This window comes from Toxorhynchites rutilus, chromosome 2 (genome assembly GCF_029784135.1).
Source record: "Toxorhynchites rutilus septentrionalis strain SRP chromosome 2, ASM2978413v1, whole genome shotgun sequence".
In the NCBI taxonomy this organism is placed as follows: Eukaryota; Metazoa; Arthropoda; class Insecta; order Diptera; family Culicidae; genus Toxorhynchites; species Toxorhynchites rutilus.
In genome coordinates, this window is record NC_073745.1 from 11,559,183 (window position 1) to 11,570,495 (window position 11,313).

Here is an 11,313-nt window from a genome sequence, read left to right on the forward strand (position 1 = left end):
AGTTGAACTTAATTCTATCCGATCCCGGAGCAGAATTGTTACATGAAAGCAGAGCAAGAGAGAATTCTACCATCGAAAACTCGGAATCAAGATCGCACCTATCTTGTGGTATATCTCGAACAATTTTTTGCACAGGAGCGGAATCAGGACAATCCTTCCGTGCAAAATTAAAAATCCATCGATGTGAATATTCTTCGCTTTCATTCGTTGAAGAGCGATTTCTCATGTTTCGAGCCACTTTCCATAATTTTTTCGTTGACGTTTCTCGTGACAAACCTCCCACGAAATTTCGCCAATAAGCACTTTTTTTCCCTTTGATTAAGTTTTTAAATTGATCTTCAAGGGCTAAATACGTTTGAAAATTTTCAGGGGTTCCACGTTTCCGAAAAGCTTTAAATGCATTCGATTTTTCTACATAAAGCTTGGAACATATGCTATCCCACCATAGATTGGGAGGCCTTCGGCGAATAGTGGAACCTGGGATGGGTTTCGTTTGAGCGCGAACCGCGCTGTCATAGATCAAACGAGAAAGGAAGTTATATTCCTCCAATGGAGGTAAACCATCTCTGGAATTGATGGCTAGAGCAATCGCGTCCGCATATTTTTTCCAGTCAATGTGTCTTGTGAGGTCATATGCCATGTTTATAGATTCAGAAGAATTCGACCCAGTGGTGATGGAAATTTTGATTGGCAAGTGATCACTACCGTTGGGGTCCTGGATTACATTCCACTTGCAATCTAACGATAGTGAATTCGAGCAAAGCGAGAGGTCAAGAGCACTTGGGTTAGCAGGAGGTTTAGGCACACGTGTTGTTTCCCCAGTGTTCAAAACGGTCATATTGAAGTTGTTATAAAGGTCATATATCAACAATGAACGATTGTCGTCGTACTGTTCCCCCCAGGCAGTTCCGTGAGAGTTGAAGTCTCCCAAGATCAATCGTGGCTCAGGAAGGAGTGAGCACATGTCATCAAGTTGTTTGCGGCTAACCGCAGCTCTCGGAGGCCAATACAAGCTGACAATACAGAGGTATTTGCCTCTGATGTTTGCATGACAAGCAACAGCTTCGATCCCTCCAAGGTCAATTCGAAAAAATGAGTGGCACTTATTGATCCCCAATAGTACCCCTCCGTATCTGTCATCGCGGTCCAAGCGTATAATATTAAAATCGTGGAAAGAGATATCATCTCGCGAAGAAAGCCAAGTTTCGGACAGAGCAAAAACATCACAATTGAAGTTATGAATTAAAAATTTGAATGAATCCAATTTAGGGATAAGACTACGACAATTCCACTGAAAAACAGTGATATCTCCGACCTCTCTATCTAAATTAGACATCAAGAGAGATAATCATTGCAAGGAGGGGCCATGTTTGCATCAATTGCTGTAAAATTGTCTTTAATACTGGAAGCATTGAGATGACAAGGGTTCTGATGGAGTCGGAAACATTAAAACACTTGAATATTTGATCCAAAAGGTCAGACAACTTTATAAATCCCGATTGGGAAGTTGAGCTGGACGGAAAAACAGGGACAGTTGGGGTTTTTGATGTCCCCTCGAGTGCTGGGTCGTTCGAAGGTGAACTATTCCCACGGAAGCCAGGAGGAACCTGATTTTGCTTGTCCGCTGCACTCGCTTTTTAGGCAAGCTAACTGGGGGTACCACCGGGGGGACTTGTTCTTGAACTTTGGGAGTGGTCACATTTTTGCGCCGGGGATTCCCTTTGAAAATAAACGGTGTGCCCCCGCTAGCTGTGTCCGCTTCCATTTCATCAACTGGTAACGCGGAAAAGGTATTGTGTGTTGAGATTGGTTGTTGTTGTTGAGCCAGTGGAGGAGCGCCCTTTAAAATTTCCGCAAAAGTGCGCTTCGAGCGTTCCTTTAAAGAGCGCTTCTGTTTCTCCCAGCGACTCTTGTAAGTTTCACAAGCTGAGAGCGCGTGTGGGGATCCTCCGCAATATGGACACTTATGCTCAGTCGCACTGCAGGATTTCCCCTCATGTTGCTCTCCGCAAGTGGCACAGCGCTCCTTGTTGGCACAATAATCTGAAGTGTGACCAACTGACTTGCATTTGTTGCAAGTCATGGGCTTTGGCACGAAGTGTCGCACAGGTAGTCTCAATTTGTCCACCATAACGTAGTCAGGGAGGGCGGCACCAGCAAAGGTGACTCGAAACGAGTCTGACGGCGTAAATTTAGTTTGGTCCCCATCATGGGAGAGTTCCCCGAGTTGGCGACAGTCCAAGATCTTTACTTCCATTGAGGGAAGCTTCTTGAACTTGCCTTTTCCTTCTTTTTTTATTTGTTCGCTCGTCAGACCCGTTTCAGTTATCACCCCCTCAATTTCTACGTTATGGGAGGGTATAAATGTTCTATATTCGAGAGTGAAGTGTTGGTCAGCAACAATCTCGTTTGCGTGTTTCCGTTCATTCACGACAACCCGCAATTTGTTCGGTCTAACCCTGCGAATTTCAGATACAGAAGTATATCTGGCCAGATCTTTCATGATCTGAATCACGTTAAGGCTTTTTCCTTTTGGTTTTGGCCGGAGGAAAACAACCCACGGGCCAGTTCCAGGTGCATCTTCTGGATAAACTCTGACACGTGGAGCGGAGACAACAGAGGGAGAAGACGAGGACGAGGATTGGGTTGGATCGGAAACATCAGAAGGGGGAAGCGAAATCAATGATGGGAGAGGGGGGCTTGGAAGGATGAGCAGATTCGTCCCCAGAAGAATTATTTTCTTTTTGAGGGACTCGTTTATGTTTTTTCCCAGATCTTAAATGGGATTCATTATCGGAGATCTCCACCTCTGGAGATCCTCCACTATCCTCCATTTTACAAAAATTTCTGTCTTATTTCTAATATATTATTGATTTTAACAATAATCTCGAGAAAAAAAATAACAAAACAAAAATAAATTATGATAATAATATTAAACAATGAACAAATGAGTTGAATAATAATATTAATATTAAATATGTGTACCCTCATATAAAAGTTGTTCCGATACTGCGCTCTACTGCCCTAACCAGGGAGAGACAGAGGCTACGCGCTATGGATCAACACAATAGCGCAAGAATAGCTCACACGGTCACGTGATGATAATTCCCGTTAACGACAGCCACACGATGGCGATCCCGTTATGCCGATGTTCAACAGCCGCCAAGGGCTGCAAGCTGCAAGAGCGCTGCTTCCTTTGTTCCACCACTTCACAAAAGGTCAATTCGAAAGCGGACAGCAATGACCTTCACTCGTACCCTATACCAATCGCACAATAGTAAAAGTGGCAACGCACAATAACGACACTGAACTTTACTCGTCAAGAGTTGGATAGCGGATGATGTTCGGTATAACCAAACACTATCGCCAGAGCGAAAAATTTATGCTGGCGTTCCTCAGGGCAGTGTTCTTGGACCAGTTATCTATCTCATTTACACAGCTGATCTCCCGACGGCGCGGAACTTAATGACTACAACATTCGCAGATGACACAGCTATTCTCAGCAGTCAAAAACAGAACGATTGCTTCACCGGATCTCCAGGAACACATAACGGTCGTGGAAAAGTGGCTTCAAAAATGGAGAATTAAAGTAAATGAAACAAAATGTGTCTGCGTTACGTTTACGCTTAATCAAAACACATGCCCACAAATCAAGTGCAGTGGATCTGCAGTACCCCAATCGAATTAAATTAAATACTTCGGTGTACACCTAGACCGCTGTCTAACCTGGAAGAAACACATAGAAGCAAAGAAAACGCAATTGAAATTGCGAGCAAATCAAGTACATTGGTTAATCGAGAGGAAGTCGAAATTAAAACTTGAGTTCCAACTATTTCTATACATATCCATGCTGAAGCCTATTTGGCATTATGGCTGTTAACTTTGGCAAACAGATTCAGCAAGTAATATCGAAATCGTCGAAAGAGTACAAAATAAACTGCTAAGACAAATTACTGGCGCCCCTTGGTACATCCGCAATAGTGTCATACATCGAGACTTAGGGATGGCGACGGTTAGAGAAGAACTTCATAAAACGAGGAGGAAATATGCGGAAAAGGGTAAGAATCGTTCAAATCCACTAGCGAGGCGACTCGGTCAACCTATGGTAACACGTCTGAAGAAAAAAAAACCTTAATTATTTGAACGTGGTCAAACGTTAGTGTTGTGCTCCAGCACACATGTGAAATTTTAACTGTAAGAATTGATAAAAAACGTAATACTTTATTATGTTAGAACTAAATGCATAACCAAATATTGTTATTTCCACATCATGGAAGATTCAATAAATGTATGTATGAAAAAAGGAGATCTGGCGTAGTGGTAAAATCCATACTTCGCACGCTAAAAGATCACGAGTTAAATTCTCACTACCAACATTTTTCCAAAATGGAAGGTGAAGATGACGAATCAGCCAAAAGTATTGAAAGTCACTAAAATACAAAAAAAAAACTTGTTACACTCCAGCACCGCATTGCATGCTCAAGACTGGTTCTAAGGTTTATCAGGATGACTCCCCACGAAGCTACTGACAGAGCTAGTGTCCAATTTCTGTCGCCGGGAAAACTCAGTTTGTCATATCTCCGTGCCACTGTTAAGAACCGAGGGCTCTAGCACCTCAAAGAGAACGGTGGTGATATTCTCCCTAACGTCTGGTGCTTATATTTCCCAGCTGTGGTGGCAAGCGTTGGAGTCCCCCAGAATGATTTCGAGGAGTTCCCAGTCTTCTAGCGTCTCAAGTAGCTTCTGTCCTTATTTCGAGATCCTTGTTGTTGCATATCTCCAGAGAATTATTTTGTTTTGGTTTGCGTCTCCGATATTTTCCTTTGGGAGACATTTTAGAAACGCTGAAATATATGTATTTCGCAGCACATGAGGAATGAGCATGAATTCAAGTCGGGAAGAGTCCTATCGATTCAATCCCTATCACTATCACACCGAGCAAAATTTCGTATTTCTTAAATCGAGATAATCTCTTGTCGAGCTCAATCTTCATGTGTTTCAAATTGCATACATTGAAACGTTTCTGGAACATTTCCCAAAGGAATATATCAAGGACAAAAACCAAAACAAAAGAAGTCTCTGAAAATATGCAATAAATAAACAAACAACTCGAAAAATTGTGACGCTTGCACCGATAGATTTCAATCGGTCGATGCTATCGAATATCGACTCGGTATCTATGATAGGGCCCATAATTATCTCGATTTACAAAATACGGGATTTTGTTCAGTGTGATAGTGATAGTGATTCTATCGACTTCTCAATTCGATTCACATAATAGTGCCCATTCTTTCAGTTCCACAGCTGGATCTCCAATGATACACTCAAAATCCGTCAATGAAATCAGAGATTCTCGAATCCTTTTCAGCCAATTTTTGATCAGAACCAATTGCGGAATGGTTATAAGAGGATGCGGTGTACACATGCTTATAAAAACCTACGGAATAATGTCGGCTTTCTCTCATCGAAAAGAATTTCTTTGGTCAACCGAAGGGAATTCTAAAGTTGTATGTATTTATCAATTGATTATCATTAGTATCGAGTTAAAAAAAAACACTATTCAACGATATCGATAGTAATAAATTAATTGAAAAAAGGCTATCACACACACACAAGTAGTAAGGCTAAATAACAGTAACCCTACGTTATCGCAGAATATTTACCCTGGTACGAGCTGACTCAAGCTCACATCGCATCGAAGTGGAACCGATGGGCTTCCAGTGATCTCTGTATTTTGTCCTCGCGTTTTTCCTTAGCATACAGTATCAAAATAAGCAGTAATATTACGAGACATATACCTCCCAGCGCGACCACACTCATCAGAATCAGCTTGCTGGGTGTAACGAAAAGTTGGGCCTTCCATTTGTCGGCTTCGTCGATGGGTCGGGGAACCACAATCATTTGTGAATTGGGAATCAACTGCGTCCAGGTGCGAGAATGATTCGACAGACCCACCGTTAGGGAATCCACAAAATTCGGGGTACGACCCAGCCCGAATGTGGTGTACGGCAAACCGAGAGAGAAGTATGCAGATTGGGGTAGTTGAGCCGATGCACCATGCTGTGGATCACCGTCTTGGGTTGTCGTATTATATTCAATGCGTGGACCGGGGAGATTAGTACCTGAAAAAGTAGAAATGCGTCATGATATTTTTTGAATACTCGTACAATAAAATTAATCTTACCGTATGTTCTCTTCTTGCGTCCTAAAGGTGTCAACTTTTTTGGCCCACTTCGGTTCGACAGCCCAGTGAGGACAATGACCTTCACAAAGTTTGCATCATAATCCAACGAGTTTCGGAAAGCTACCGGTCGCGTCGTATTTCCCGCCTTTTCCACGAAGATCGCATCCAGAACACCGTCGTTGTAAAAATCGTAAAACGATCCCATGATGGTTCCATTGGCGAAAGGAGCCAGAGCTCTCCAACGAACGACAAACGTTCTTTTCATGTGGTTGCAGGAAACTTTTTCGCACGGGACATTTTCCAGTAGAAATGTTTGCATTTGTCCCGCAGATTTCGAAAGCGTTGCTAACAAATCTGGGTAACCATCCAAATTAAAATCGCCACCTCTCAGAGTGATCACTTGAGTGGCCCAATCGGACGGATTCGGTACAACGAAACCCCAGAGATCACCATGATCATCTTTGAAGTCAATCTGCAAATTGTCGAAACGACTTCCGTGGCGAACTAAAATACTTGAATTGGAGCATTTCTTATTAAAGCATATGGGTACAATCTGCATTAGCCTTCCATCCAGCTCAATATCCAGGAAAATAGATTGACCCAGATGTGCATCGTAATTCCCAATTGGAAACTGGATCTTATGACTATATTCGAATTTTTTCTCCGACTCAGTACCTTTCCAAACTTCATAACCGGATGTGGTGGTTAGAAATAGATCTGCAGTAAAGTCTTTATCTAAATCGATGATTGCATGAGAATGCGGAACCTTCAGATTTCCAAACTGCTGCTCCATTCCAATCACATCCGGCGGTAATCTCTGACCATCCTTTGGTTTCTTGAAGACCCAAAACTGACGGGTATCATTGGTACTCAAACCAAACAAATCAATTATGAAATCTTTATCATAATCGAGAGCAAGCGGTTGACCCTTCATCACAATTATTGGCTTTTCATCCTCTCCCGTGCAGTTCATATACTCCGATCCTCCCCAATTGATGTAAACAGATTGGTTATCGCCTGCATTCTTCACTGTAAACATTACATCCATGTAGGCATCACCATCGAAGTCCCCAGGAACAACGCTTGTGATGTGGAAATTCTTATATTCACACTTTGGTCCAGCTTGTAGCAGCGGTTTATCGTCGCTTCCGAACAGGATCTGAATAGTGCGGAAATTGTCCCGCAGCACAAACACATCGAACAGTTCGTCGGAATTGAAGTCTCCATACGCGACCGGGATGGTATCGGTCATCGACCCAAAAACCGTATCTGTGATGTCGATTATATCTCCTCCATTGACACGCGAACTACCGAACCCGAACAGCAGCAACAATCCCGATAGGACTTGGGTGACCGGGAAAAATTGAAGCTTCATCTTGTCACAATACCACTCCTGTTGAAACCGATAGCTGCCCCGTTACAGTGGGAACATTTTACAACGCAAAATCGTATAAACTCGAAAATTATTTCGTAAAATATAAAACTTTTTGTTATGATTCACGAATGTTTACCTTCCTATGTAAAACGTCACCGGACAATGTCTCATGAAATATTTCAAATATTAGGATCATGGTATGCTGATGTGGGTTGTTTAACCCAAGACGGGTCTATGGTACTAGGTGAGGCCGTTTCGTCACTAAGTTGGGTAGGGGAGCGGTATATGAAAACAGTACGGAAGAAAGCAGAAGGGGAATTTTTTCCTTGAAGTGTGAAAGAGACAGACTGATCACGAGCGAGCTTGGGCACAAGCGTATTGTGTTTTGTTTACAAACAAAACACAGTAGACTTCCAAGATGGCTGAAGAGTGGTTTTAGCAAGTTGGCCCACCTTAGGATATACTTCTACGCAGTCTTCCGAAAAACACTTACACATGTCCACGCGATGTGAAAATTCCATGCTTTTGTTTGAATTCGAACATGATTCTCGCTAGTGTTGAGTGTCTATCCCCAACACGAACAATGATACACAAACATAGACATGTGAAAACAAACACGATGTTTATAATTCAAGAACATCATGTACAAACATATCACCCGATGTCGCAGTATTCATTGCTTTCGTTTCGTTTCTTTTCATATACGGAAAGAAATTATTCATCCCAAAACATTTCTTCGTAGAATACTTTTTCACAGAAACGAACTTGAAATTTAGTTCGCATTTCAAAAATTGCACGAACTAAGAGGCTATAAGTTCATGCACCAAAATATATATTTTTATTAAGGCTCATATGGCGTCAGCCTAACGGGCCGGGAGTTCAATATTTTGACAATGTGTGCTTACAACTATGTTAGTAATATGTAACCGATTACTCGCGGTTGGCTCGAGGTTAGTATTACAAGTGTTCTCATAATTGGGATGTTGCAGTCTTCAGTGCTCTGTACATGTGCCCGACATGGGATACTTCCTATTGGGATGCAGCTGACCGTTAATCAGCAACGACTCCCTAGTCTGCACTCCATATCTAGCGTGGTGCGTCTTTTTCGACTCGAGGAATCCAGGATAGAATGATCACTAGCCGGCGCAATCATCAGCTCGTGTAGAGTTGTCATGAGCGGTACCACCTTTGGCTCTTGTTGAATCATCAGTGGACTGCACAACTTTCGGCCCGTGTATCTGTAAAGAGTGTGTGTATGTATTGCCGCGACTAAGTAAAAGTTTATAGATCGTTCATGCACATTTTGCAAGTCTGATTAAATAATCCTTGGTTTCGTTCAAAGAAAACATTCTCTGAAAAGAAAGAAGCTTTCTATTTTTTTTGCGTGCATGTTGGCAATTAAAGTCTGGGGAGCCGACTGCATAGCGGGCGACGTCGTACAAATGCTGACCAAAAAAATAAATACCCAAAAATAAGTTTTAGATGCAACCTTCAGCGGCACACAGCAGAACCAGCAGAGAAATTTCAGCGGCTAAAACACACCATTAATTTCTCGATGTTATCACATACTGAATGAAGGAAAAAACTAAAAGCTACACTTACACTGCACTACATATGCTATGTGTGCATGCGATTGCATCATCCTTTCTTCTCCTCTTCTCCGCTCGTTTTATAGCTCGGGTCGCGATCGTCGCGAACAAGCTGTATTGGCCATTTGTATTCAAAGATCCAGCCAAAATTGTTGCTCCCGTGGTCGAGTGGTTAGCTTCACGCCTAACATGTCACTGCTGAATAATTCAATTTTAGTACTTGTTCAAATAGCTTATAATAGCGAATATTACATGAATTCAAAATATAAATTGATGCGTGCACTAAATAATGATATCAAATGTGAAAAACTCTCATATCAATCGATGTTTATTTTGTTCAGAACAGAAAAAGAGGTTTATTTTATTTGCCCAATATTTTTAATGAAGCACCCATTGTCATGAAAGGAAAGCATTTTTTCCATGTCAACATACCAACACACCACGCGTTGAGTGGTGGTGGTGTGGTCTCCGATTCGCCTCTTCTACTCTACGCACTGCCGGTGCTTGGGGTGAAAATGCAAGAGAAACTGTACACCATGTTCGAACATCATGTGAAACATTGGGATTAAACATCGTATGTCCAAACATACCACGAATACAAAGATGTCACATTTTCTAACATAGGTACGAAAAAATCATGTTTGTACTCAAACACAAAACTGTGAACAGCAGCGTGGACGTGTTTATTCCGGACGCAGTGTTTTTTGTGAAACATGGAAGACTGCTTCTACGCGCCTTGGTTTAACCCAAGACGGGTCTATGGTACTAGGTGAGGCCGTTTCGTCACTAAGTGGGATAGGGGAGCGGTATATGAAAACAGTACGGAAGAATGCAGAAGGGGAATTATTTGCTTGTAGCGTGAAAGAGCCAGACTGATCATATAATCTAAGGAACTGGAGTTCCCTAGATGCTTGCTATGAAGGCAAGACTTTTCGCTCGTCCTCTCTCGAGCGCTTCGTGATTAATCTAGGGAACTTATTTCCCTAGATGTCGGCAATTGAGGCCTGAGAATCACGGTTTAAATTTATTAAAGCCAGGGATCTATTTCCCTGGACTTGGTTGGTCTCTTATGGGCTAAGCCCCTTTGCGTGAACAAATCCCGGCTAGGGCAGCCACAAAACTTCAACCTCTTCCGGCTCCAGTGCGGTCCGGTGAAGCGAAGCAAATGGTCTGCTTTTCGGATTGGGATTTGTTCCTTTTGGTTATACCTTTTATAGCGTGGCGCCTGGTTGCCAACGCTTGGGTGTATCCGGATTCTGATGCGTGACGCCTGGTTGTCAACGCTTGGTGGATTTTCGGATCACGAATTGAACTTTGAACTACGAACTTTGATTTTGAACTAACGAATTAGACTTCTGATTTGAACTGTTTGATTTGAACTGTTTGATTTGAACTGTGAAATTGAACTGTGAAATTGAACTGACTGAAACTTGAACTGTTTGATTTGAACTGTGAAATTGAACTGTTTGATTTGAACTGTGAAATTGAACTGTTTGATTTGAACTGTGAAATTGAACTGTCTTCCTAGGCCAGAATCCCCAGTATATATACCCAAGAATTCATTCCTAGGCGTTAAAACTATAAAGGAGAGAAGAGATCTCTCTTTCCTTCTCAGACAACCGAGCCCATATCGATTGTCTGCCTGCTATTTCCCTACATGTTATTACTACCCGCTTATCTCTGCGGACCTTTGTCGCTCTCGCTAGAGGGGTACAATTTAGAAAGTTTATTACTCATCGTCGGCTTAAAATGTTATTTTTGTTTATAGCCCTTCGTATATTCGATAATGGGCGAGGCCAGGCTTATTACCAGCAATAATCTTTCGCCTGGTGCCTTGTTGTCTTTGTGTATTCCAGGCGCCTTATCTGTCTATGCTGCCTGCTCACGGTCTCAAATGAACACGTGATTTCCTATCTTGTATGCCTGCGCTACACTATGAGTAATACGATCTATTCAGAGGATCGTGCGGGTCACAGATTTGTTTATTTATTTGTCCCTACTTTCTGGTGCGTCATGCACCGCTTGTCTGAAGCTATACAAAAGGAAAAGAAAAATAAGAAAGGGATGAATCACATGGCCGTATCTGGTGATTCATTGGGCTATAAATTTTCTATGCGCTCGTTTGCACTTCAATAACATTATTTTGTTTATTGGCCGGCCTTGCT

General features: G+C 42.2%; 1 protein-coding gene and 1 long non-coding RNA gene across 3 annotated transcripts; both read right to left on the reverse strand.

The window, feature by feature from the left end:
- Positions 1-5,484: 5,484 nt before the first annotated feature.
- On the reverse strand, positions 5,485-7,713 carry LOC129767402 (T-cell immunomodulatory protein). The gene is made up of 2 exons (XM_055768267.1): positions 6,185-7,713; positions 5,485-6,122 (listed from the first exon to the last, which is right to left on the reverse strand). The coding sequence occupies exons 1-2, from the start codon at positions 7,557-7,559 to the stop codon at positions 5,686-5,688; spliced, it is 1,812 nt and encodes a 603-aa protein (XP_055624242.1). The 5' UTR covers positions 7,560-7,713; the 3' UTR covers positions 5,485-5,685.
- A 661-nt stretch (positions 7,714-8,374) lies between these two features.
- LOC129769282 (uncharacterized) lies at positions 8,375-10,648 on the reverse strand. Of its 2 annotated transcripts, none has more exons than XR_008741852.1 (3): positions 10,357-10,648; positions 9,162-9,343; positions 8,375-8,797 (listed from the first exon to the last, which is right to left on the reverse strand). It is a non-coding gene; the product is annotated as an uncharacterized LOC129769282 (long non-coding RNA). The 2 variants fall into 2 exon arrangements; XR_008741851.1 differs by having other exon boundaries at positions 9,162-9,346.
- Positions 10,649-11,313: the final 665 nt, after the last annotated feature.

What these genes read in the sequence shown, in the direction of transcription:
- LOC129767402 (XM_055768267.1), bottom strand. Translation starts at nt 7,559, where the DNA reads ATGAAGCTTCAATTTTTCCCGGTCACCCAAGTCCTATCGGGATTGTTG. An exon ending in ACGCAAGAAGAGAACATACG is followed by an intron (nt 6,123 to 6,184) that starts GTAAGATTAATT and finishes CTACTTTTTCAG; the next exon opens with GTACTAATCTCCCCGGTCCA.